Source organism: Suillus subalutaceus (genome assembly GCF_016647625.1).
Source record: "Suillus subalutaceus strain FC151 chromosome Unknown DFJ58scaffold_103, whole genome shotgun sequence".
Taxonomy (NCBI): domain Eukaryota; kingdom Fungi; phylum Basidiomycota; class Agaricomycetes; order Boletales; family Suillaceae; genus Suillus; species Suillus subalutaceus.
Window position 1 is genome coordinate 110553 of NW_024540352.1, and position 26060 is coordinate 136612.

General features: G+C 47.6%; 13 protein-coding genes across 13 annotated transcripts; 4 read left to right on the top strand and 9 right to left on the bottom strand.

Annotated features, from left to right (window-relative positions):
- The first annotated feature begins 18 nt into the window (after positions 1 to 18).
- Positions 19 to 4637, top strand: DFJ58DRAFT_31126 (TPR-like protein). Its single transcript, XM_041379767.1, has 2 exons — positions 19 to 93; positions 150 to 4637. Exon 2 carries the CDS (start codon positions 196 to 198, stop codon positions 4339 to 4341), a length of 4146 nt encoding a protein of 1381 aa, XP_041240643.1. The 5' UTR covers positions 19 to 93; positions 150 to 195; the 3' UTR covers positions 4342 to 4637.
- A 629-nt stretch (positions 4638 to 5266) lies between these two features.
- DFJ58DRAFT_31147 (uncharacterized protein) lies at positions 5267 to 6328 on the bottom strand. Its single transcript, XM_041379768.1, has 3 exons — positions 6036 to 6328; positions 5712 to 5986; positions 5267 to 5657 (listed from the first exon to the last, which is right to left on the bottom strand). The coding sequence occupies exons 1-3, from the start codon at positions 6147 to 6149 to the stop codon at positions 5405 to 5407; spliced, it is 642 nt and encodes a 213-aa protein (XP_041240644.1). The 5' UTR covers positions 6150 to 6328; the 3' UTR covers positions 5267 to 5404.
- A 987-nt stretch (positions 6329 to 7315) lies between these two features.
- DFJ58DRAFT_31150 (uncharacterized protein) lies at positions 7316 to 7888 on the top strand. Its single transcript, XM_041379769.1, has one exon. The coding sequence runs from the start codon at positions 7356 to 7358 to the stop codon at positions 7698 to 7700; it is 345 nt and encodes a 114-aa protein (XP_041240645.1). The 5' UTR covers positions 7316 to 7355; the 3' UTR covers positions 7701 to 7888.
- Positions 7889 to 8061: 173 nt separating this feature from the next.
- Positions 8062 to 9917, bottom strand: DFJ58DRAFT_907284 (uncharacterized protein). Its single transcript, XM_041395052.1, has 5 exons — positions 9619 to 9917; positions 9301 to 9563; positions 8732 to 9247; positions 8492 to 8680; positions 8062 to 8427 (listed from the first exon to the last, which is right to left on the bottom strand). Exons 1-5 carry the CDS (start codon positions 9736 to 9738, stop codon positions 8130 to 8132), a joined length of 1386 nt encoding a protein of 461 aa, XP_041240646.1. The 5' UTR covers positions 9739 to 9917; the 3' UTR covers positions 8062 to 8129.
- Positions 9918 to 10174: 257 nt separating this feature from the next.
- DFJ58DRAFT_853189 (uncharacterized protein) lies at positions 10175 to 11497 on the bottom strand (the record flags this gene model as incomplete). Its single annotated transcript, XM_041393842.1, has 4 exons — positions 10175 to 10513; positions 10564 to 10725; positions 10782 to 10937; positions 10994 to 11497. 4 exons carry the CDS (start codon positions 11495 to 11497, stop codon positions 10175 to 10177), a joined length of 1161 nt encoding a protein of 386 aa, XP_041240647.1.
- Positions 11498 to 14596: 3099 nt separating this feature from the next.
- DFJ58DRAFT_641101 (uncharacterized protein) lies at positions 14597 to 15083 on the top strand (the record flags this gene model as incomplete). Its single annotated transcript, XM_041381351.1, has 2 exons — positions 14597 to 14694; positions 14744 to 15083. Coding segments are annotated over 2 exons (438 nt in total), but the record flags the coding sequence as incomplete, so codon positions are not given.
- An 80-nt stretch (positions 15084 to 15163) lies between these two features.
- On the bottom strand, positions 15164 to 15767 carry DFJ58DRAFT_803181 (uncharacterized protein). Its single transcript, XM_041390958.1, is given in 3 exon segments — positions 15164 to 15223; positions 15239 to 15605; positions 15662 to 15767. 2 exon segments carry the CDS (start codon positions 15760 to 15762, stop codon positions 15308 to 15310), a joined length of 399 nt encoding a protein of 132 aa, XP_041240649.1. The 5' UTR covers positions 15763 to 15767; the 3' UTR covers positions 15164 to 15223; positions 15239 to 15307.
- Positions 15768 to 16483: 716 nt separating this feature from the next.
- On the bottom strand, positions 16484 to 17066 carry DFJ58DRAFT_31181 (uncharacterized protein). Its single transcript, XM_041379770.1, has 2 exons — positions 16823 to 17066; positions 16484 to 16773 (listed from the first exon to the last, which is right to left on the bottom strand). Exons 1-2 carry the CDS (start codon positions 16934 to 16936, stop codon positions 16531 to 16533), a joined length of 357 nt encoding a protein of 118 aa, XP_041240650.1. The 5' UTR covers positions 16937 to 17066; the 3' UTR covers positions 16484 to 16530.
- A 1502-nt stretch (positions 17067 to 18568) lies between these two features.
- Positions 18569 to 20371, bottom strand: DFJ58DRAFT_31194 (uncharacterized protein). The gene is made up of 5 exons (XM_041379771.1): positions 20135 to 20371; positions 19761 to 20080; positions 19243 to 19701; positions 19000 to 19188; positions 18569 to 18944 (listed from the first exon to the last, which is right to left on the bottom strand). Exons 1-5 carry the CDS (start codon positions 20240 to 20242, stop codon positions 18647 to 18649), a joined length of 1374 nt encoding a protein of 457 aa, XP_041240651.1. The 5' UTR covers positions 20243 to 20371; the 3' UTR covers positions 18569 to 18646.
- DFJ58DRAFT_31233 (uncharacterized protein) lies at positions 20264 to 21054 on the bottom strand. Its single transcript, XM_041379773.1, has 2 exons — positions 20501 to 21054; positions 20264 to 20452 (listed from the first exon to the last, which is right to left on the bottom strand). Coding segments are annotated over exons 1-2 (396 nt in total). The 5' UTR covers positions 20895 to 21054; the 3' UTR covers positions 20264 to 20450.
- Positions 21055 to 22422: 1368 nt separating this feature from the next.
- On the bottom strand, positions 22423 to 23198 carry DFJ58DRAFT_31241 (uncharacterized protein). Its single transcript, XM_041379777.1, has 2 exons — positions 22675 to 23198; positions 22423 to 22613 (listed from the first exon to the last, which is right to left on the bottom strand). Exons 1-2 carry the CDS (start codon positions 22995 to 22997, stop codon positions 22553 to 22555), a joined length of 384 nt encoding a protein of 127 aa, XP_041240653.1. The 5' UTR covers positions 22998 to 23198; the 3' UTR covers positions 22423 to 22552.
- Positions 23199 to 23903: 705 nt separating this feature from the next.
- On the bottom strand, positions 23904 to 24557 carry DFJ58DRAFT_31243 (uncharacterized protein). Its single transcript, XM_041379779.1, has 3 exons — positions 24336 to 24557; positions 24048 to 24289; positions 23904 to 23988 (listed from the first exon to the last, which is right to left on the bottom strand). The coding sequence occupies exons 1-3, from the start codon at positions 24444 to 24446 to the stop codon at positions 23952 to 23954; spliced, it is 390 nt and encodes a 129-aa protein (XP_041240654.1). The 5' UTR covers positions 24447 to 24557; the 3' UTR covers positions 23904 to 23951.
- A 47-nt stretch (positions 24558 to 24604) lies between these two features.
- DFJ58DRAFT_31261 (uncharacterized protein) lies at positions 24605 to 25220 on the top strand. Its single transcript, XM_041379781.1, has one exon. The coding sequence runs from the start codon at positions 24831 to 24833 to the stop codon at positions 25140 to 25142; it is 312 nt and encodes a 103-aa protein (XP_041240655.1). The 5' UTR covers positions 24605 to 24830; the 3' UTR covers positions 25143 to 25220.
- Positions 25221 to 26060: the final 840 nt, after the last annotated feature.

Consider the following 26060-nt stretch of genomic DNA (forward strand, 5'->3'; position numbering starts at 1 on the left):
TTTAAATTCCTGGGATTGCTGGCCACTCACCGTGTCATTTCCCTCCCATTAGCAGGTCATCAGTGTGCCAGTCCTGCAGTTTTAGCTCCTTAAGTATGTGTTCGCTCTGTTCTCACTCCATTTTGCACTCAATCGGGGACCTTTCACAGCGAGATAGGGCAGTGGTTATCTTACCTCACTAACCTGGCAAACAGTATGGTGCATCAAGTTGGGTTGGGGCTTTGTCCTCCATCTCATCAATCCTGGCGTCTCAACAATCTTGCACTCAGCCTTCGAAACAAATTCCTGCAGGGGGGCATCATGTCAGACCTTGATGGGGCCATTGTGCACCATCGGGCTGCGCTGGAGCTCCTCCCTCCGTGTCATTCTAATCGTTCCATATTTCTCAACAATCTTGCACTCAGCCTTCGAGACAAATTCCTGCAGCGTGGAATTATGTCTGACCTTGATGAGGCCATTGAGCTCCATCGGGCCGCATTACTCCGCCGTCCCCCCAGTCATTCAGATCGATCCTCGTCTCTGAACAATCTTGCTGCCAGCCTTCAAGACAGATTCCAGCAGCGTGGAAACATGTCTGACCTTGATGAGGCTATTGAGCTTCATCGGGCTGCGCTACTCCTCCGTCCCCCCGGTCATTTAGATCGATCCTCGTCTTTGAATAATCTTGCTGCCAGCCTTCGAGACAGATTCCTGCAACGTGGAATCATGTCTGACCTTGATGAGGTCATCGACCTCCATCGGGCCGCATTACTCCTCCGACCCCCCGGTCATTCAGATCGGTCCTCGTCTCTGAACAATCTTGCTGCCAGCCTTCACGACAGATTCCTGCAGCGTGGAAACATGTCTGACATTGATGAGGCCATCGACCTCCATTGGGCTGCATTGCTCCTCCGTTCCCCCGGTCATTTAGATCGTTCCTCGTCTCTGAACAATCTTGCCGCCAGCCTTCGAGACAGATTCCTGCAACGTGGAATCATGTCTGACCTTGATGAGGCCATCGACTTCCATCGGGCTGCATTACTCCTCCGTTCCCCCGGTCATTCAGATCGATCCTTGTCTCTGAACAATCTTGCACTCAGCCTTCGAGACAGATTCCTGGAGCGTGGAAACATGTCTGACATTGATGAGGCCGTTGAGCTCCATCGGGCTGCGCTGGAGCTCCTGCCCCCGTGTCATTCCAATCGATCCATGTTTCTCAACAATCTTGCTGCCAGCCTTCGCGACAGATTCCAGCGGCGGGGCATCATGTCTGACCTCGATGAGGCCATCGAGCTCCATCGGGCTGCGCTGGAGCTCCTCCCCCCGTGTCATTCCAATCGATCCATGTTTCTCAACAATCTTGCTGCCAGCCTTCACGACAGATTCAAGCAGGGTGGAATCATATCTGACCCTGACGAGGCCATTGAGATCCACCGGGCTGCGCTGGAGCTCCTCCCCTCGTGTCATTCTAATCGATCCATGTTTCTCAACAATCTTGCTGCCAGCCTTCACGACAGATTCCTGCAGCGTGGAAACATGTCTGACATTGATGAGGCCATTGAGCTCCATCGGGCTGCGCTGGAGCTCCTCCCCCCGTGTCATTCCAATCGATCCATGTTTCTCAACCATCTTGCTGCCAGCATTCACGACAGATTCCAGCGGCGGGGCATCATGTCTGACCTCCATGAGGCCATCGAACTCCATTGGGCTGCGCTGGAGCTCCTCCCCTCGTGTCATTCAGATCGATCCATGTTTCTCAACAATCTTGCTGCCAGCATTCACGACAGATTCAAGCAGCAGAGAATCATGTCTGATCTTGATGAAGTCATCGAGCTCCATCGGGCTGCATTACTCCTCCGTCTCCCCGGTCATTCAGATCGATCCTCGTCTCTCAGCAATCTTGCAACCAGCCTTCAAGACAGATTCTTGCAGTGTGGCATTGTGTCTGACCTTGATGAGGCCATCGAGCTCCATCGGGCTGCGCTAGAGCTCCTCCCCTCGTGTCATTCAGATCGATCCATGTTTCTCAACAATCTTGCTGCCAGCCTTCACGACAGATTCAAGCAGCAGGGAATCATGTCTGATCTTGATGAAGTCATCGTGCTCTATCGGGCCGCATTACTCCTCCGTCCCCCCGGTCATTCAGATCGATCCTCGTCTCTCAGCAATCTTGCTACCAGCCTTCAAGACAGATTCTTGCAGTGTGGCATCATGTCTAACCTCGATGAGGTCATCGAGTTCCATCGGGCTGTGCTGGAGCTCCTCCCCCCGTGTCATTCCAATCGATACACCTTTCTCGACCATCTTGCTGCCAACCTTCACGACAGATTCCAGCGGCGGGGCATCATGTCTGACCTCGATGAGGTCATTGAGCTCCATCGGGCTGCGCTGGAGCTCCTCCCCTCGTGTCATTCAGATCGATCCATGTTTCTCAACAATCTTGCTGCCAGCATTCACGACAGATTCAAGCAGCAGGGAATCATGTCTGATCTTGATGAAGTCATCGAGCTCCATCGGGCTGCATTACTCCTCCGTCCCCCCGGTCATTCAGATCGATCCTCGTCTCTCAGCAATCTTGCAACCAGCCTTCAAGACAGATTCTTGCAGTGTGGCATTGTGTCTGACCTTGATGAGGCCATCGAGCTCCATCGGGCTGCGCTGGAGCTCCTCCCCCTGTGTCATCCTAATCGATCCATGTTTCTTGACAATCTTGCCCTCAGCCTTCGAGACAGATTCCAGCAGCGGGGTGTCCAGCCTGATCTTGATGAAGTATTTAGCTTGTGTTCTCAACTCCCCCACCTATCACATGCAGCATCTCGGACAGATCTTAATGTTGCCAAGTCATGGGCAGCCTCCGCCCACATCCTCAACCACGAATCTGCATTGCTTGCCTATAAGACTGCACTGAAATTCCTAGATCAGCGAGTTGCTCTCTTGTCATCTTCTTCCCATCATCTCGACGTCATCGAGGAGGCTGTTTCCTCCCTTGCCATGGATGCTTTTTCATGCAGTGTTCGTCATGATGCCCTGACGACTGCTGTGGAGCTGGTGGAACAAGGTCGTGCAGTGTTCTGGACCCAGTTAGCACACTTCAGCACACCACTCGATGAACTTTCTGCTTCAGGTGACATCGGCACTGCCTTGGCGGAAGAGTTCAAACGGTTGAGCTTTCGCGTTCGTAACACGTTCGATCAGTCTACCGATGACCAGTCTCCGCAAACCCAGCAACTGACAATGCAATGGGCTGACGTCGTCACGCGCATTCGCATGCTTCGTGGCTTTTCACGTTTTCTCCTACCTCCCCTGTTCTCCGACCTACAGAAAGCAGCAGAAGATGGTCCAGTCATTATTCTTAATGCAAGCCAATATAGCTGTGACGCCTTGATTATTCATAGCACGGGAGATCCTATCCATGCTCCGCTTGACATTACACAAGCTGCAGTATCCAAGTTATCTTCCGAGTTCCAGTCACTCGCAGAGCAATTTGGTTCTTCTGATTATCGAGACGAACTCATCAGCATCTTGCGCAAACTGTGGGTTGTTATTGTTGGCCCTGTGGTCCAAGTTCTTAGGGAGACTAAAGTTAACCCTGGCTCGCGCATCTGGTGGTGTCCCACTGCCGAGTTCACGCTACTTCCCCTCCATGCAGCAGGACCCTACAAAAAGAAGAAACAGAATTTGTCTGATATCTACATCTCCTCTTACACACCCACTTTGGCGACGCTCGTTCGTGCCAGACAGCGGGCTTCTCGAGATGCGTCCCCGCAACATTTTGTTGCCATTGGTCAAGGAAACCCGGTCAGAGGGAGGGAGCTCAAATATGTCGCTCCCGAGCTAGCCATCGTAGCTGAGTGTCTCGAACCCATCGTGTCGTCCTTCACATCGCTTGAGGACAGCGACGCAACAGTGCAGGGTGTACTCGATGCACTAAATCATAATCAATGGCTCCATCTCGCCTGCCATGGAATGCCAAATCAGACTCAACCATTCGAATCTTCCTTCGCCATGCGCGACGGGCCATTGATGATCAAGGACATCATCCGATCAGACTGGCAGAATCTGGAGTTTGCGTTCTTATCAACTTGCCACACTGCTGTGGGCGATGAGAACAGTCCTCATGAGTCGATCCATCCTGCTGCGGCCATGCAATTCTCCGGATTTCGCAGTGTCATAGGTTCCATGTGGTCTGTCGATGACGATGTTGCGCGCCAGGTTGTATCTGCCTTTTATGGCCACCTGGTTGATAGTTCAGGGAGATTGGACTGCACACGGGCTGCGGTAGCGTTGCACACGGCCATGAAATCGTTGCGCAAGAAGATTCCATTAGAACAGCAATTTGTATTTGTTCATATAGGTGTGTAGTTAGACGCAATTCGCCATATTTCTAGTTGTTTTCGTTCCCTCGCTCTTCTGTTGGTATAGCATTTCCACATGATACTTTGTTGTTCTGTTCTGTACTAGTGCTACACACCGTCACGCCGTTGAAGCTTCAAGTTTATCTGATACAAGGACTCCCCTTCGGTCGGCTCCATGACAATACATTGTGTTTACAGTAGCAAGACTCTGCTTCGGTCGGTTGTATACAACAATACTTTACAGTAGTAACGCAGGAGATACAATATTAGCACAGTCTTGTCCTTCGTTCGCCTCTGCGAATAGACACATCGTGTCTCTTTGCGTTCTTACCCTCGATAGTGCCGTGTACAACTGACTGTGAGCAAAGGGATCCGTTCGAAGGTCGAGCACGCTTCGTGCCAGCGTCAAGCCTTGACAACCATTAAACGTAGTTGCATACGCGAGTCACAAAGGAAACTGTCTTCGATTCACCGTCCACGACGAACGGTTTGGATGAAACGCAAAGTTAATGCGGGGAATGCAGTGGCTTTCGAAAGTATTGATGAGTTGGACTTCAATAGATCGACGATGCAGAGCAACTATTCGCACGCGCGCATTTCTATAGCGCAAATGCAGTTCTGTTAGAGATCCAGGCGATGAGCAAATACTGATATCCGCTTCCGTTTTGAAGACAAACAACGTCGTGAACACGGTGAAATGAAGCAGAGGTCGCTATAATACTGAGCAAAGAGCTGCAAAAAGGAGACGGAGCATGAACGCGCAACAACAGACGGAAAGAGCCGAGACAGAAGGCAACAACACAGCATGACGTAGACGCCATCGCCGGCGGGATCTCGTGCTTATATGTGTTGGAATATATGTTGGATATGCGTGTAGTGCTAGTAACAGCCCAGGCATTTTTGACGTCAACTTGAAATGGCAAGGGCAACCGTGACAATGTTAATTAAGTGAACATTGAAGTAATGACCGTTAAGATGTACACAGAGGAACTATAACCTCTAAGATGTATTCAGGCCGAACAACGAGGGAGAGAACCGACACTTGTTTGGCAAACAAAGCAGGGCGACAACTAGCTAGATCCGATACTTGGCAATGCCTGAAGATTGATAGAGTCACCATCCTTGATGTTGTATGATGTGATACTCCAGTCCTGACGCATCGTTGTCCCACCCCAAATCGCCTTGAAATCAGTGGGACAATATCCCAACATGCGACTAGCATCAGCGACAAGTTTGTCCACCCGCGTCGACCTCGAGATTTTGGTAGAACGAATCTCGCCAGATGGAAAAACTACTTTGATTGTGACTGTGTTATCGTTCCCGCTGCATGGTCTCGACTTCAGTACTGAAAAAAAATTGTAGAATGGAGATGCGTACGAGCTGTCTATACTGTTGTTAACCTGACTTGGCGGCTGTCGATTGTTGGGCGATGAAATACCAAGCAGCCGTACTAACGGTCGGACTGTCCGGACAAGCAATGGCATTTCCGCACGAGTCACCTCAACAAAGGTAACTAAGTCAATTATTTCACCCCATGTTTCAGCCGTGATGTCCACAAAGTGGCCATCGCAAACATCGAGTTGATTGGTCTGCAATGTGACCACATCTCTCGGAATGCTTGGAAAATGTTCGCATGCGGAGTCAAGCATGAGCTTATACTATCTATGAGCTATCAAAGATTTAAACAGTTGTTGCACTTACATTATACGACCTTTGCCGTTTGACCACGACCCGTTTTTGACCACGTTTCAGAACAAGAAGTGGCGAGGTTTGTTTCGCTTCAGTCCTCCCCCACAATAGTGTGGAAACAGACATTATGATTCAGAGGTACGAAGTTTGAAGTCTTCAAGTTGAGTACAGGTAGAGGGTGACGACGCACTGGTTCATGAGTTATGGCGCGAACCCTTCAAGTAGTACTGCGCCCACATACACGCACAACACACATGCACAATACATGGCAGTCGCGTGTCTACAGAGTAATGCTAACACCAACAAAGGGCCTTACAGTCAGAACTGGTGAAGAAATTAGATATATAACATTTAGGCCCCTCCAAAACACATTACACAGGGCAGTGGTCATTTGGATTGTGAACAGCTCGGCGTATACCTAACATCGTGAAGTATTCATTGGCATGATGAGGATAATTGCACGAAGGCATTGCTAGCGAGTGCATGGATCGAGTCGAGGTCACAGTGAAAGTCGGCATCTCAACCAGTGAAATGGTATGATTCTGTCCGTCTCCGTTTGTTGGTGTGAGCGCCGAGAAGAAATGTAGATGCGGCCAACTGACTCGTAAGTGTAGACGGCATATATATCAGCACACGTCCGAGTTGTCTTAACCAGGTTTTTAGGAAAAATGAAATGCTGACGTAAAAAATAATATTTCGGTTCATGTTCATTGATCAGTCAGAACTTAATTTTATAGGCATTACACAGGTAGTGGACATGAGGATCGTGACCAGGTTGGCGTATACTAACCTCTAACTAACATCTCAAAATATCAAAAAGACTCTCATGACCTAGTGGCATGATGATATATCGATCTGGTTGACGCGTTTGATTGAAAGCACTCGCCCTCCCCGAGGAGGATCAGCCTCGCTAATGTCCGTGTGTCCCATGAGGGTTGGTTGCTAATTGGTGTTTTGTTGTCATCAACTCGATCAACGAGAGTCTGATAAGGAAATCTTCCTGGCTAGCACGATTTTCAAACGGCACCGTAGAGCCTTCATCAAAGAACGCCTCATGAACCTTATTTATGGCATCTGCGGCACCGCTGAGGTGTAGGATATGGGCAACCCCAGAATGGAGTGCAATGAACGTAGGGTCTGGAAGCTGAATATCGGTTTGGGACTTCTGTAAAATTCTCCATACCCATAGTAGGGACGGGACGGACTCGAACCTGCAGTGCACTTTATATTTGTGCAAGATATCCTGTCAAGGGCATAAGTATCTGAAATTTGACGACAAGAACCTAACCATACTGTGGAGTGTAAGCACCGCATGTAGCTGTCGAATGTATCATGTATTGTCGTATCAAGCAACATTCCATTCTCTGGGTTATCGATGATACCAGACAAGTCGTCCAAGATATTTTCCTTTCGCCCCAGTCATTAGACGGGTCTCTAACAAAACTCATCGATGGTTACACCATGCGTGGTGCAAGTATCCTTGTGCATTGTCGTGGGGATTTGGGTAGAGCAGGCCTCGTAGCATGCTGTTTGGCACTAAAAATCGGCTTGTGCGGGTGGATCAACGTGGACCTATCGCCGAACCCAGCAGAAGGCCCCGATGGCTCGGAGAGTTACGTCAGGAGGGATACTTTACAACTCGTCGAGCACGCAATCACTGTTGTGCGGAGACGGTGAAGCGTCAAGGCCATTGAGACGCTGGAACAGGTGCGGTTTTTGACCGAGTATGTTGACTTTTTACGAGAAGGAGCGGGGCGGGAGGGACAGTCGTGATTTATGGCTGGTATATTCATTGTATTTAGGTGTCGACGACGTGTAGTTTTGATTTGTTGCTATAGCCCTTACTATACTGTAGTTATTTTCATGTGTAGGTCTAGTGGGAGCTTGTGTTTCGAGGCTTCCCGGACATTGCAATGTATAGTTGCAATGAGACCCTGCTTCCAATCCCGCTACAAGTCGATCGGACAGAATCTGATTTCTAGATCTAGCTCGCCAATTTAAGCCCTGAGGGCCTCACGTTCTCTTCACGACCGTCAGTTCGTCGGGAGCAGAACTGATCAAGACAAGACGCGATATCAACTACACATCAAGTAATCTGGTAAAATATCAAATGAAAACTTCCATCCCTCCCCATTCCAACACCCTGAACAAAGCCATATCACCGGCCCTTGCAAGATCCACTCCAACTACATCCACCCACCAAGCAACGTCTTTCTCTGCTTGCATCTGGGCATTAGACCAATTTTCCAAGTGCTCCTTGGGGATACCTCTGAACAGCATGAATACGCGAGTCACGACGTCAGGCTGCGGAGAAATGTTCAAGGAAGCGGCACGTTCGTATGCCGCTTGAGGGACGAATCGGAGGGCAATGTATTCGTGCTTGAGGATATCGGGTAGCCAGTAGCTATCACATCAGTTTTCAATTAGTGGTGTTTTTATGATTTGACAGGTGGTGTGTATGTACGCACGTTATGAATGATGTTCTAGCTTCGGTGTGAAGTCCCAGAGCCTTGAGTGATTTATCGAGGTAAACGGTTACTTTGTCCACTGGGATGACAACTGAATCCGTATCGCTGAGACTGCTGGATGTGGGACTGAATGTATCCAATGGTTGTGGTTTGGATGCTGGTGAACGGGGAAATGCTTGCGAATTTGTCCTGCAAAGAGCGAAGTTAGAAGAATGACTTCTTTATTGTCAAGGAACTGACTCCGCCTCCCAGAATAGGTACGCCACATCTAAACCCGAATTATGTTCCGTCAGACTCCCATCTTGATGGGTGCGGACATTCCATTCTAAACGCTGTCCATGGTCTTCTGTAGTAACAACGGGATAGATGGCAGAGAGGCTCCACTCAGGAACAAGGGAGAGCTTGACAGAAACATCGATATCGGAAGGCGAGTATAGATAAATGACTGGCTTTTTACCATGCAGCTCCATCATTGGCTGAAGTTTGACGGAGTCATCATCCTTGATGTTGTATGATCCAACACTCAATGCCTGAAGATTGATGAAGTCACCATCCTTGATGCTGTATGATCCGATACTCCAGTCCTGACGCATCGTTGTCCCACCCCAAGTCGCCTTGAAATCAGTGGGACAATATCCCAACATGCGACTAACATCAGCAACAAGTTTGTCCACCCGCGTCGCCCTCGAGATTTTGGTAGAACGAATCTCGCCAGATGGAAAAACCACTTTGATTGTGACTTTGTTATCGTTCCTGCTGCATGATCTCAACTTCAGTACTGAAAACACTTGTAGAATGGGGATGCGTACGAGCTGTCTCTTCTGTTAACCTGACTTGTTGCCTGTCGATTGTCGGGCAATGGAATACCCCAACCATCAAGCGACAGTGGGACAGGCAATGGCATTTCCGCAAGAGTCACCTCAACGAAAGTAAGCAAGTCAATGATTTCGTCCCATATTTCAGCCGTGATGTCCACAAAGTGGCCATCGCAAACATCGAGTTGATTGGTCTGCAATGTGATCGCATCTCTCGGAATGCTTGGAAAATGTTTGCATGCCGAGTCAAGCATGAGCTTATACCATTTATGAGCTATACAAGATTTAAACAATCACGGTTGTTCCACCTACATTATACGACCTTTGCCGTTTAACCGCGACCCGTTTTTGACCATGTTTGAGAACAAGTAGTGGCGAGATTTGTTTCGCTTCCGAGTCAGTCCTCCCCCACCATAGTGTGGAAACAGACATTATGATCGAGAGGTACGAAGTTTGGAGTCTTCAAGTTTAGTAGTAGTGGGTGACGACGCTGTTTATGAGCTATGGTGCTCGCGATCTCGGATCCCTTCAAGTATCAACCCTAGATACGCCCACATGTACACACTGTAACACACATGCACATTGCACAGCACATGACAGTCGCGTGTCTACAGAGTCATGCAAACACCAACAAAGGGCCTTACAGTCAGAACTGGTGAAGAAATTAGATATATAACATTTAGGCCCTTGAACCAAAACACATTACAAAGGGCAGTGGATATTGGGATTGTGACCAGCTTGGCATATACCTAACATCATGAAATATTCATTGGCAAAAAGACTCTCATGACAGTGGCATGGTGATATATCGGTCTGGTTGACGCGCTTGAATGAAAACACTCGCCCGCCCCGAGGAGGATCAGCCTCGCTAATGTCCCTGTGTTCCATGAGGGTTGGTTGCTAATTGGTGTTTTGTTGTCATCAACTCGATCAACGAGAGTCTGATAAGGAAATCTTCCTGGCTAGCACAATTTTCAAACGGCACTGTAGAGCCTTCATCAAAGAACGCCTCATGAACCTTATTTATGACATCTGCAGCACCGCTGAGGTGTAGGATATGGGCAAGCGCAGAACGGAGCGCAATGAACGTAGGGTCTGGATGCTGAATGTCGGTTTGAGAGTTATCTTGGAATTGGACTTCTGTAAAATTCCCCATACCCATAGGGACGGGACGGAACCAATGCACTTTATATTTGTGCAAGATATCCTGTCAAGTGCATAAGTATCTGAAATTTCACGACAAAAATCTAACCATACTGTGGAGTGTAAGCACCACATGTAGCTGTTGAATGTATCATGCATTGTCATATCAAGCAACATTCCATTCTCTGGGTTATCGATGACACCAGATAAGTTGTCCAAGATATTTTCGGGGAGCTTGGTAAAATGCTTGATTATGTCAATGGTTGCCGCGACGCGCTGGTGAACAGTCAGCTGAACAGGCACAGCGGCAACTTGACGTTTGAAGAACATACCGTGACGTTGCTTCCGGAATGCTCGTGAACAACGGATCTTGGAAGGATGTGAGTGGCATTGAGGAGCCCTTCATGACCCTTGGTACCAGGGGGATATGGTCCCTTGTGTATATTCAAAGTTCTGGTGACCACACACTTGTCGTCTCGTTCGCTGATCTAGACGGTGTTAGATGAATATCCTGCAAAGAGCAAGGTGAGACGCTGCAACATACCAAATTCCGGAATTTGGAACCTCGCGATGTCGCGAGCACAGTGTCAGCACTGACTTCAGAAGCACGGGGAGTGGGAGTGAACTCGGACTCGGAGGACTCCGAGCAGTGGCTTGCGAACAAAGAAGACAACATACAAGGCCAGAGGAAGAATAAAAACCAATCATGCGCCAACTTAATTAACTCGGATGCAGATGAGTTGGACGCTTCTCCCTTTTGATAGGCTGCTATGATAGCAGCCGCTGAGTAGCGTACACCGCTTGACAGACCAGCTGCCTGTGAGCCCTCCATCATTGCATCCAATAGATCAGATGTCCTGAGCCCGTGCGGGCCAACTGAGGTAATCGTAGATCCCATTTCCGAAAGAATGGACTTGGCACGATGCTTCAACTCGTCGTTCGTCTCCGAGTCCGGCCCAGTGTCAATCATTATGGTGACAAGATCTCTGTTGAATCCATAGTCATATAATAGGGTAAGGGTGCTGGATCTATCATCGTCGAGAGACATATTGGAAAATTTGAGATAGAAGTTGAACAGTTTGAAGTCGTATTACCTTTATATTGCCTCCTGAAGCATATATATGCACATTGTCTTAATAACCGAGGGTCTTATATAAATATGTGTAAGAATGTAATGACACCACAATTACACTGGATAAGACTTCTTGCCAGTCCTCGATTAACATGGTCTACGACTTTTCTTCTTTCGTGGTAGATAATGTGTGAGTTCTTGGGAGGCTCGCTAAACCAATCAGTTAGATTAACTTAGCCGGAGCTTTATTATCTCTGATTGAAACTATGGGATTGTCTAGGATATACCGTCTAGACACTTGAACTGGTTTCCTGAATATACGGTTAACTGTTGAGAAGCTGGTCTCAAATGTGACTACATGGACCAAAGCTTGTGTTGGTCAATATACAAATACCTGGTGAGAACGCTGGTCTCACAAATAACAACAATGACAAATAGAAAACAATGATAAATAACAACAATGACCAAAGCTCGTGTTGGTCAGTATACAAATACCTGGTGAGAACGCTGGTCTCACAAATAACAACGTTGACCAAAGCTCGTGTTGGTCAGTAAACACTACGTGGTGAGAACACTGGTCTCACAAAACTGGGTTTCTATCACGAGAAACTTATGTAATCTCAAGGGAAACACTTTCCCTGCACTTGTCTGGACAGTTCTTACAAAGGAAATGGGCTTTGTAAGCAGCAATTTGTTCAGACTGAAGCTTCTTAGGTGAGAGTTCAATTTGCTCAAGTGGAAGTTCTTGAATGCAACAAGTGGGAGATCTATTTTTTTGGGGGAGAATGGGCTCTCCTTATATACATTTTGTGTGGGAATATTATGTAAGTAAAAAGGTGATGTAATGACTTCAGAATGTGAGAAGAATATTCCAAAAACTGGAGCAGAATGTTCTAGCAGGTGCAAAAGAACATTCCAGAATATTCATGGTGGGATAATGACATCATTCTGAGTCACTATGAGTCACTATGAGTCATTATGAGTCATTGGAATGTTCTAGCAAATTCCATGGAACATGACATCATTATGACATCACTATGATATCATATCTTTCAACAAAATACCTGCAGGAGTGTAGGTGAAGTCCTATGACATCATACCCTGTAGGTACAATTTTATGAAGCATCTGATTAGTCAGAGCATCCTAATAGAAAAGTAAAGTAAAGAAACACTAGAGAAAACAACTCAGAAATAATGGAACAAATAATAGTACACAATATGTGGGCTTTTTAGATAGGTTTTTGTTAGGCTTTGAACTTTTCTCTATGGGTTTCTCTAGCCAAAGTGAATAAGCCAAAGGAAAGGCAATACCTTAACCTTCATTTTGCTTCTCATATCAACTAGGTCATTATGTGATTCCCATCTCACATATGACTTTTCTTCAAAACATGGTGGATTCATGAATCATTGAGGGAAAACTGGAACTATTGGACCAAGGTTTGATACCAAGGTATGGGTTGACTAGTCTGAGGACTAAGCTAACAGACTTTGTCTTTTAGGGGGATACCTAGTAGTCATGTCCATGCATGATTCCCAAATCATGCAGGACAACGTGATTTTTATGAAACATAACCACGTAATATGCAAGCCGAACTGAATATGATATCATCATTACATAAGAATCTCTCCTCGTCATCGTTCTGTGGGACCTAAGGATGAATCACAAGCGTTAATCAACATCGTCGGCCTTCAGATTCTTGGGTCTCTCAGAGGTCTCGAACCCCAAAGCATTCGATCAACTGCCTGCCCGGATCAGCTGCACGGATATTGAGTAGTAACCCGCATGGGTCATGCGTCACGGGTCGGAGTGAGTACCCGTTATCTGCTCATCCAAGAATGGGTACTGCTGAATGGATTTACAAATATTTTTGTACGTATTGCCAGGTGCATCCCCACTTTCTCTGAGTCCGCTGAGGGCGAGGAATGATAGCTGCGTGCTAGGGGGAAGAGTGGGAAGTGGGCTCTCAAGTGCTCCTCTGGATATGAGTGGAAAGTCATCCCAAGGGGATTGCTACTGAGAAAGATTCCTCTAGTGAAAGGTGAGGGGGATCTATAACCAGCGGTTCAGTCTCGAAGCCTGAATGGGACTCTGAGGCAAATAATGCACCCAAAAGCGAAGTGCGCTAGCTAAACGCGCCTAAACGCGCTAATAAGGCGGAAAGTGCGGAAAAGCGCACTTCGTGCGATCACAACAGAGTGCTTCGAGTAGAGATGACAATCAAATGGGGGAATCAGGACTTTGATAGATGTAGAAATAGACACTTAAAGGTGTCAAAGCGCCAATAGGAAGGAAACCAGTGTATTCAGATAGAAACTCGAGCTATACACTTCGATGGTAGTGGAGTGGAAGTAAGTGCCAGGAAAACAAACATGGTGACGTGTAGGTATGCTAAGCGAGTTCCCACGGCTCGGAGCCGAATAGGAAGTACTAAGGTAAATGGTGAGGTAAGTCAGGGTCCATAACGAGATATGATGATAAGTACTAGTGCCTGTGTGACGGAGTATGAGTTCTGAAGAAGGGAAAACGCACCAATGGACCTTGGAGGACTAGGACGGGACATGCGGAGGACAGGCGACGGATCCTAAGGAAATGCGACGAAGTGCACCGTAACGCGCTCGAACACACTCGACGCACTCGAACGCACTCGAACGCGCTGGTACGCGCCAAAGCGTGCATTGCGCGGAAGTCATATGAGAAGCGCGTTGCAAGGATATCGAGTGCATTGTGAAAAGGCGTGAATTTGGCCCATATGAGCCTGGAGAAACATGAGTCTCTACACCGCCCCCACCATGCATGTAAGCACGTTTACTTTCGAAACACACCCCTTTGCTCTCGTCGGGGCGCCGCGCTGTGATCAATGACAATAAGCAAGTCACACCTTTGTCACATCATGTGACGTTTACAGAAAGTGCGTACCTTATAGTATCACCTTGCTGCTTGCAAGCAGGGTGATCAATATTTTGCGTCAAAGTCCGGTGATATGTTTAACTTGTCTTTGTCAGTAGACACGGCCTTAGGATTTTGCCGCATCGTACCGCACCCTACCGCATCCGTGCTGCACCGTAACGCCCTCACTCGCAGGTCAGGTCAGAGGGCGCAGCACTGTTTGTCGAGATCTCGACACTGATCTATGGCGTATAAGCCAAGTTGGATCACGCTGTATTTTTGGTTAGTTGACATATTGACATGTCCTGTGCATCATGATAGTTAACTGTTTATAGTTGTCTGGATGACGAGGAGCTCGAGTTTCTTGGAATACACTGGTCAGACTATGTGAGGTCTGCGCACCGGCAGGAATGGACATTCTTTGGTAAGTACTTCCGTTTGTCGAGCCCTTCAGCTGCTCGCTTTAATTATGCTCGCAGGATGCCACTGCTTGAAGGCCTTGCTCCACTATTGCCTTGGTCATTGGACGAGTCCCCGACAAAACTCATGGATGCTTACACCATGCGCGGTGCAAGTATCCTTGTGCGTTGTCGTGGGGGTCTGGGTAAGGCAGGCCTCGTATCATACTGTCGGGTACTAAAAGTCGGCTTGTGTGGGTGGATCAACGTGGGGATACTTTACGACTCGACTATCTACTCCAAAGCTCAAGAGATGTACACTCAAATTTGGATATTTAACCTTGCTTTAACCCCAACTTTTCAACTGCGGGCATGTTTAATCATATGCATCTATTTCGCGGACACCGTCGAGCTCACATTCTCCTCACAACTGTCGGATGCAGAACCGATCAAGATAAAACGCGATAACACTTACACATATTTGAATAATCTGACAGAATATCAAATGAGAACCTCCATTCCGCCCCACTCCAACACCCTGAACAAATTCGCATCACCAGCTCTTGCAGGATCAACTCCAACTACATCCACCCACCAAGCAACGTCTTTTTCTGCTTGCATTTGTGCATTCGCCCAAATTTCTAGGTGCTCCTTCCGGATACCTTTGAACAACATGCATACGCGAGTCACGACGTCAGGCTGCGGAGAAATGCTTAAAGAAGCGGCGCGTTCATATGCCGCTTGAGGGACGAATCGGAGGGCAATGTATTCATGTTTAAGGATAGATGGTAGCCAGTAGCTACCACGGCAATTTTAGTGACGTGTTATGATTCGAGGTAGCGCATCTGTACGCACGTTATGAACGATGTTCTAGCTTCGGTGTGAAGCCCCAAAACCTTGAGTGATTTATCGAGGTAAACAGTTGCTCTGTCCACTGGAATGACGATTGAATCCATATCATTGAGATTGCTGGATATTGGATTGAATGTATCCACTGGTTGCGGTTTGGATGCTGGTGACCGGAGAAATGCTTGCAAATTTTTCCTGTGAAGAGTAATACAAGTTAGAAGGGTGATTTCTGTTTCATCAGGGGACTTACTCCGCCTCCCAGAACAAGTACGACACATCTAAACCAGAATTATTTTCAGTCAGGCTCCTATCTTGATGGGTGCGGACATTCCATTCCAAACGATGTCCATTGTCTTCCGTGGAAACAACGGGATAGATGACAGAGAGACTCCACTCAGGAATGGGGAAGAGCTTGACAGAAACATCGATATCGGAAGGCGAATATAGATAGATAACTGGCTTTGCAATACGCAGTGACGCCTGAAGATTGATGGAGTCGCCATCCTTGATGTTGTACGATCCGATACTCAAATCTCCACGCATTATCTGCATCGCAGAACGGAGTGCAGCCTGACGGTATGCATATGCCTGCAAGCCCTCTTGCTCAGTAGTCTTCTCCAATGAGCGCAGAGTTGTGCGCTGATGCCACCAACAATTCTGTCAGATCATCTTACTCAATTTGTGTAGGTGTCATTGCGTCTTGTCTTGATCAGTTCTGCATCCGACAGTTGGGAGGAGAACGTGAGCTCGACGGCGTCCGCGAAATAGATGCATATGATTAAACCTGCCCGCAGTTGAAAATATGGGGTTAAAATATCCAAATTTAAGTGTACATCTCTTGCTTTGGAGTAGATGGTTGTGGCGAGTTTTAAAAATCAGATTCCATCCGGAATGAAATAGCCCCACTGAGCATCCGAGACAAGCGGCAGTGGGACAGGCAATGTCTTTTCCGCACGCTGAGTCACCTCAACGACGTTAAGCAAGTCAATGACATCGTCCCATATATCAGGCGTGATGTCCACATAGTGGCCATCACAAACATCGAGTTGATTGGTCTGCAACTTGACCAAATATCTCGGAATGCTTGGGAAATGTTTGCAGGCGGTGTCAAGCATGAGCTTATACTATGTATGAGCTATTAAAGATTTAAACAGTTGTTCCACCCACATCATACGAGCTTTGCCGTTTAACCATGACCCGGTCTTGACCATGTTTGAGAACAAGAAATTGCGAGATTTGTTTCGCTTCAGTCTTCCCCAACCATAATGTGGAAAGAGACATCTTGATTCAGAGGTACGAAGTTTGAAATCTTCAAGTTAAGTGCAGGTAAAGGGCGACGACGCTGTTTATGAGCTGTGGCGCTCGATACCTTCAATCAACACTGCGCCTACATGCACACATAACACATGCGGCAGTCGCGTGTCTACAGAGTCATACAGAACGAACTAACACCAACAAACACTGCACCTTGACCTCTACACTACTTGGTCATGAGTTGCGATATAAAAGTCATACATGAAAAACGAACAGACCACATTCAAAAACATATTCTGGAGAAATATTTCTTCACGCCTTCTCGCCTCGCAGGTCTGATCAGAGGGTGCAGCCACTGCAGCGTCGTTTGTCAAGATATCGACACTGATCTACGGCGTATAAGTCAAGTTGGAGCACGCTGTATTGTTTGGTTAGTTGACATGTTGATATGTTGACATGTCCTGTGCATAGTTAACTGTTTGTAGTTGTCTGAATGACGCGGAGCTCGAATTTCTTGTGCGGATGAAGGCAAACCGATTCTGATTGCCAGCCTCGCGCGCCTTGTGGCGCCGGCGTCTCCTCGGGAAGGCAACAATACTCTTGATTTTTCCACGTAGTTCCGTTTTCCAACGGAGCTAGAGCATCGCAATCACTTGGATATTGGAGTCACTAACGATAGCCACGACCTCATCAAATTGATATTCGGACCTGTAATGGAGATTCAACAAGTAGAAGCGCACTCAACCAGTAACACCCTGGTCTCTACACTCGATGAATGATCTCCTGGTAAGCGAAATCTTCCAGTACACTTCGTCAAAACGCTCCCGGTCTCCTGATTCCAAACATAGCGTAAAGGAGCACGCAGTTGATAGGCAACTGGCGACTTTCCCCGTAGTATGACTGCTTGCAGCACTCTAAAGGTTCGCGTGAGGGCAAATTAAGAGTGTGTTGAGGATGGCCTAAGAAGGCCCACGAGCACTTATCACTGCCTCAAGATTGGACTCGTGGAGAGGTACCTTCGAGCGAATGTGACATCACGAGCAGAGCCTGAGTAGCAATGACGCCTGGGTTGTACTAAGCCGCAGCAGGCTCGGAAAACGAGAAGGGGATCGCACCATGATCCTAGACCGTGAGTAATTATATTCAGCCGTTCATATGAGTGTTACGCTACATAAAGGGGAAGAACAGAATCTGATTTTTAAGACTCGCCACGACCCTCTACTCCATAGCAAGAGATGTACGCTCAAATTTGTATCTTTAGCCTTGCTTTACTTCCCAGCTTTAATCATATCCATCTATTTCGCGGAGGCTCTGCCCACGAAAGCTCCAGCTTTTTGAAGCTGATTTGCGTTAATTTGCAGGTGAATTTCACCTAATTGACTTGCAGACTCCCATATCTCCCGCTCATCATCCATTGGTGTCGTTGATGAAGTCACAGCATCAGCGGTACTCCTTGCAGAACTTTTGAACAACATGCAGACTGCGAGCATGTTTAATCATATGCATCTAGTATCTCGCGAACACTGTCGAGCTCACGTTCTCCTCACAACTGTATGCAGAACTGATCAAGATACGAGATAACACCTACACAAATCTCCTACAGAGTTGAATGCTGAGTTGAGCCGCCTACAGAACCTACAGAGTCTTATTTAGGAGCGCGTGATCTAAATACGCTACATAGGAAATGGCTGCCTACAGGGATTTCGCATTTTCCTGATGGAGTAATCTGATAGAATATCAAACGAGAACCTCCAACCCGCCCCATTCCAACACCCTGAACAAACTCGTATCACCAGCTCTTGCAGGATCAACTCCAACTACATCCACCCACCAAGCAACGTCTTTCTCTGCTTGCATTTGTGCATCTGCCCAATTTGCTAGATGCTCCTTGCAGATACCTTTGAACAACATGCATACGCGAGTCACGACGTCAGGCTGCGGAGAAATACTTAAAGAAGCGGCGCGTTCGTATGCTGCTTGAGGAACGAATCGGAGGGCAATGTATTCGTGCTTAAGGATAGATGGTAGCCAGTAGCTACCACAACAATTTTAGTCACGTGTTTATGATCTGACAACCTATATGTACGCACGTTATGAATGATGTTCTAGCTTCGGTGTGAAGTCCCAAAGCTTTGAGTGATTTATCAAGGTAAACAGTTGCATTGTCCACTGGAATGACAATCGAATCCATATCATCGAGACTGCTGGATATTGGATTGAATGTATCCACTGGTTGCGGTTTGGATGCTGGTGACCGGGCAAATGTTTGCAGATTTGACCTGCGAAGAGTAATACAAGTCAGGAGAGTGTTTTCTGTATGATCAGGGACTTACTCCGCCTCCCAGAACAAGTACGACACATCTAAACCTGAATTGTGTTCCATCAGACTTCCGTCTTGATGGGTGCGGACATTCCATTCTAAACGCTGCCCATGGTCTTCTGTGGTAACAACGGGATAGATGACAGAGAGGCTCCACTCAGGAATGAGGGAGAGCTTGACAGAAACATCGATATCGGAGGGCGAGTATAGATAGATAACTGGCTTTGCAATACGCAGTGACGCCTGAAGCTGAAGATTGATGGAGTCGCCATCCTTGATATTGTACGATCCGATACTTAGATCTCCACGCAATATTGCCCCACCCCAAACTGCCATGATATCAGTAGGACAACGTCCCAATATATGACTAGCGTCAGCAACGAGTTTGTCCACCCGCAGTTCCTTCGAGACTTTAGCAGTCTGAATCTCGCCAGATGGAAAAACAACTTTGATTGTGACTATGTCATCGTCCCTGTTATGTGGTTTCAACTTCAGTACTAAGAACACTTGTAGAACATTTGGGGTGCGTACGAGCTGTCTTGTTCGTTCATTTTTTTGTTCTTGTTTTTTCCTTTCTTGTTTTTTGCGTCCTGTCCGTTAGCCTGACTTGGGGCTGATTGATGGCCAGGGAATGAAAAGGCCCAAGCATCAAGCGGCAGCAGTGGGATGGGCAATGTCATTTCCGCATGCCGAGTCACCTCAACGACATGAAGCGAGTCAATGAGATCGTCCCATATTTCAGGCGTGATGTCGACATAGTGGCCATCGCAAACATCGAGTTGATTGGTCTGCAACATGATCATATCTCTCGGAATGCTTGGGAAATGTTTGCAGGCGGTGTCAAGCATGAGCTAAGTAATACTATCTATGAGCTATTAAAGATTTAAAACAGCTGTTCCACCCACATTATAGCTTTGCCGTTTAACCATGACCCGTTTGTGACCATGTTTGAGAACAAGAAATTGCGGTTTCGCTTCCGTCCTCCCCCACCACAACGTGGAAAGAGACATCATGATTCAGAGGTACGAAGTTTGAAGGCTTCAAGTTAAGTGCAGGTAGAGGGTGACGACGCTGTTTATGAACCATGGCGCTCGCTGATTCCTTCAAGAAGTATTCAACACTGCGCCCATAACACACGCACGTGCAGCACTGTACTTCGCAGTTGCGTGTCTAGTACACGAGGTCATACTAGTACAAAGCGAACCAACACTGCACCTTGACCTCTACACCACTTAGTAATGAATGAGTTGTGATATAAAAGTAAAACGAACAAACCGCATTCAAAAATATTCTGGGGAAATAGTTCTTCACACCTTCTGCACCATGTACGATCGCTCCAATCATTATCACTCCGTCCGGCCGCATCACAAACAGCTTCGGCCGGCCAGCCTCCACGAGATAAGCCGAATACGCATGGCACTCCTGATCAACAAGGACGAGGTCAGCAGGAGATGCAACAGGTGTCACTGGTGCGGAGACTGATGAAGGCAAATGAATGCTAATCACACAACGCTTTTGTTGTAGTAAGCCCCCAGCACGCCTAAGATTGGGGTAGCATCTGCATGACTCGGAGTGAACACAAGCACAGTGTGATACCAAAGTCCGTACAGACCAAAAAGATTCTCCGCACGCCACCTGCAGCATATCGGGTGCTTCAGGTGCCATGCATCAGGAAAACCCTAATTCTATCAGTGCTGATCAAGTAGGGTTCGAGTCTCCGAGAGCGAATAAATGAACTAAAAGTTGCCAGCATTGGCATTGTAGCATGCTGCTGGGCACTAAAAATCAGCTTGTGCAATGTGCGAGTGGATCAACATGGAGCTTGGAGAGTCACGTGAGAAGGGACTCATCGAGCGCGCAAACACCGGCGCCGTTGTGCCGCAGTGGCGGCGAAGTGTCAAGCTTTCAAGGCAATTAAGACGCTGGAACAGGTGAGATTTTTGACCGAGCATGTTGACTTTTTACGAGAAGGGGCGGGAGGGACAGTCGTGATTAATTGATTTACGGCTTGTGTATTCGTTGTCTTTGGGTGTCCATGATGACGTGTAATTTCAATTTGTTGCTATAACCTTTGCTATACTTTTAAGTGTAGGTTTAGTGGGAGCTGTCGAACTTGTCGTTCATCAGTGATGCGAGGGGGCACCCTCCAGCATGCACCATAGCGCTTACTTTAGGGACGTCGTTTTTCATGTTCTCTTGAATTCAAACTGTGTTATAACTTATCAGAGATCTAAATTACATCTCCGCGAGTCTCAGATACCCGGGAGTTCGATCGGATAGAATCTGATTTTGAACACTCGCCACGACCATCTACTCCAAAGCAAGAGATGTACACTTAAATTTGGATATTTAGCCTTGCTTTAACCACAGCTTTTCAACTGCGGGCAGGTTTAATCATATGCATCTATTTCGCGGACGCCGTCGAGCTCACGTTCTCCTCCCAACTGTCGGATGCAGAACTGATCAAGACAAGACGCAATGACACCTACACAAATTGAGTAAGATGATCTGATAGAATTGCTGGTGGCATCAGCGCACAACTCTGCGCTCATTGGAGAAGACTACTGAGCAAGAGGGCTTGCAGGCATATGCATACCGTCAGGCTGCACTCCGCTCTGCGATGCAGAACTCATTCCAAACTCGTTGGAGCTTTGTTTCTCAGCTTAGTTCTGCCCCCGTAGTCTCTATTCCGGCTTCTGATGATGACAGCGGTCCTTCGATTGATGCGCCTCCTGCAGCCATGGACTTTTGAAGACAGCTGTGTCGACATACTAGTTTGTTTCTAGTGTAGTGGCGTTCTCAGGCACAATAATACATCATGTTTGCATCCAGGACTGCGGATTGATCATAGATGCTCGATCATAGGTGGCTCAATCTAGGGACCAGAACTTGAATACAACGCAGTACTATACTCGGACATGGTAATAAGACTCACTGGCAATCGTAGACGGCTCTGAGATCTTAGGGCCAGAATTTGAGTAGAACACAGTATAGCCGCCATACTCGGACATGGCACTGGGGCCATCGGGAACCTATAGTCTACTGTACAGCGATGTATCACTAACTTGCCAAATGACTTGTAGTTGTAGGCACTGATGCATCAATCCTACAGGTACAGGTGCCTTATACCAAGTTGACCCTTTGCACGAAGACTGATAGTGCTACCATCTCTGACTTCGTACGATCTGAGACTCCGGTTCTCTTTCATGAATACCCCACCCATACCTCCACCCACGGACTGAATTGCCATGAAATCAGTGGGATGTCCCAATGTCTTACAACCATCAGCAATAAGTTTGTCCACCCGCATTTCCCTCGAGACTCTAGTAGTCTGAATCTCGCCAGATGGAGAAACAAGGTTTGATTGTGACTTTACCATCATTCCTGCCATATGTGATCTTAACTTCAATACTGAAAACAGTTGTAGAATATTTGAGGTACGCACGAGCTGTCCTGTTTGTTAACCCGACTTGGCGTCGATTGATTATCAGGCGATGAGATACAATGACGAGCACCAAGCGGCAGTGGGACGGGCGATGTCATTCCCTCACACCGAGTCACCTCGATGACGTTGAGCAAGTCAATGACATCGTCCCATATTTCAGCCGTGATGTCCACATAGTGACCTTCGCAGACATCGAGTTCATTTGTCTGCAACGTGACTACATCTCTCGGAATGCCTGGGAAACATTTACAGGCAGATTCAAGCATGAGCTTATGATATCTATGAGCCATCAAAGATTTAAATGGTTGTTCCGCCCACATCATACGACCTTCGCCGTTTAACCATTACCCGGTTTTGACCATGTTTCAGAACAAGAAGTTGCGAGTTTTGTTTCTTTGTGGTCTCCTCCGACAATAGCGTAGCAGACATTGAATTCAGAGGTGCGAGGTTCGAGGATTTCAAGTCAAGTACAAGTAGGGGGTGACGACGTTGTCTATGAGCTATGGCATGCTGGCACTCGACCCTTTAAGTAACAACGGAGGCAACTCGGTGGCAATGGCACCTACCACGTCATATGATGTTGCTGCGCGTTTTTTGCTATTCTGTGGCGTATCTCTGTCTTGTTCGAATTTCGCATACGTGCACGAGTAGCATTGGACAGATTAATTGTCATACTCGGGTTCTGTCCGACATCGAACATCAATTGCACCACCTTTATGATACTGTATGTATGTCCAACCTTGCAATCATCAGTGAACTGGTGGACCTCTGAGACGGCTGTTGCCAAGATCAATGACCCATCAGTTCTTTGATGATTGCTATGTCACGGTACTCGGGAGGTCTGGTGCAAGTCCTCCGTACATCATTGATATTTGAGGCTTTAGATAAGAGTGACATTTTTCTGCTCTCTCCTCCTGTCCTTCACGACATCGATGACCTGCAGTAAGAAAAAGACCTAGTAGTGAGCAACGGCGCGTCCGCATTATCGTTCGGAATCAACCAACTTTGCTTGCGCGCAAGTATGCATGCAGTAGCTTACATCCACTGTGTGCTGCCATCTGAATAAGGGACAAAGGATGACAAACAGGAGCAAAGTCCGCTAGTCCCGGAGATGCATCGGGCCGGTCTCAGCTTGCATGGACACCGTTGACGTTGAACGTTGAACGTTGAACGTTGAGCGCTTGAGCTAGTACGTTCTCCTCACAACTGTTGGATGCAGAACTGATGAAGATAAAACACGATACCACCTACACAAATTTGAGTAATCTGACAGAATATCAAACGAGAACTTCCATCCCGCCCCATTCCAACACCCTGTTATGCGGTTTCAACTTCAGTACCGAGTACACTCGTAGAATATTTGGGGTGCGTACGAGCTGTCACGTTCCTTAACCTCACTTGGCGCCGATTGATCATCAAGCGGCAGTGGGACGGGTAATGTCATTTCCTCACGCCGAGTCACCTCAACGACGTTAAGCAAGTCAATGACATTGTCCCATACTTCAACCGTGATGTCCAAATAGTGGCCATCGCAAACATCGAGTTCATTTGTCCGCAACGTGACCACATCTCTCGGAATTCCTGGGAAATATTTGTAGACGGAGTCAAGCATGCGCTAATATTTGTGAGCCATTAAAGATTTCATTAGTTGTCCTGCCCACATTATACGACCTTTGGCGTTTAACCATGACCCGGTATTGACCATGTTTTATAACAAGAAGTTGCGAGTTTGCTTTCTTTTTGGTCTCCTCTGAAAGTAGCGTAACAGACATTGAGAGGTGCGAAGTTCGAGGCTTTCAAGTCAAGTACAAGTAGAGGGTGACGACGCTGAGATTCTATGAGCTACAGCATGCTGGCACTCGATCCCTTAATAGCTGGCAGAAGAGGCGGCTCGGTGGAAAATGGCACTCACCACGTCATGCTGTGTCGTTGCGCGTTTTTTGCTGTTGGTCTGGCGTATCTCTCAAATTTCGCATACGTGCATGAGTAGTATTGGGCAAATTGATTGTCATGCTCGAGTTCTGTTTGTATGTGCAGCCTTGCAATCATTTGTGATGTCGCGGTACCCGGGAAGTCTGGCGCGGTCCTCTGTGCATCATGTATATTTGAGACATTAGATAAGAGTAAACATTGTTCTGCTGCCCTTCACAAAATCGATGACCTGTAGTGAGGAAAAGACCTGGCGAGCAACGCGCGCGTCCGTATGGGTGAACCAAATGTTATTCGGTATCCTACTAGTGCTCCTGCCAGTCTTGCGTAGCAAACACTGTTTGATTCATTTCCGACGTTTTGATGGGCTATCAGAGGTGTCCGATTCGAGTGCACTGTTGCTATTGACCGGAAACTCATCCGAAGTTCGCTTTCCGGATGTACCAACATGGAGTACAGCGGTGTCGGGCCTCGGAGAGGGGAAGGGTGGAAGAGGCTTCCGTTGTCGTGTGCCGGGAATTGGGACCGATGGCTGCTGATAACCATTCATTGGGCTGTGCGTTGAAGGTTCAAGCTGAAGATGAGAGATATTCAAAAGCGGTTTCACAGAATGAAAAAAAAGTCAAACCTGAAGCAAGGTAATAACCTTTGCAAGTTTCTGCCCCTCGGATAAAATATCAAGACAAGACCGCAGTCCCTTCAAACACCACTGCCGTTCGAGCCAGGAAAGGAGGTGACGATTCCAGAAAACCTGGAATATATGGTTGAGAGTATCGTCCCATGGATTTGGAGCACGTGACAGGTGAGCAACCCAGTTTTGAGATGCATACTTGAGAGCGTTAGAAGATGATCGACTTCGTTCCTGTGCCTCGTTTGCAAAAGCTATAAAGAGATTCATAGCACGGATGATCTCCCTGTCAAGAACTTCTGGCGATGCAGAGGTAAAACGATCTTGGGGTATCAACGCCAGGAACATCGGAAACGTCAAGAAATCCGGAAAACTTTTGAGCTGCTGGATTACTTTGAAGGTTGGCAGGAAAGCCAATTCCGGGACAATGTCATAGTTGCTGATTATTTCCAACGTACTCGAGAATTCTTCCATAGTCGTCCATACGGATCCCGCAGGAGTGGATTGCCACGCTTGGCCATAGGGCGTCTGGAGCCAGTTTCGCCCGCCCAGGGTCTGAAGCCAGTCTCGCCCGCCCGCCGGGGTCCGGAGCCAGTCTAGCCCTCTCTGGGTCTGGAGCCAATCTAACCCTCCCGGGGTTTGCACCCAGTTATGCGCGTCCGGGGTCTGCAGCCAATGTCGTCCTCCCTCGGTCTCCAGCCACCAGCCCCGTCCTCCCTTGGTCTGCAGCCAGCCTCGTCCTCCTTCGGTCTGCAGCCAGTCTCGCCCTCCCTCGGTCTGCAGCCAGTCTTGTCCTCCCTTGGTCTGCAGCCAGTCTTGTCCTCCCTTG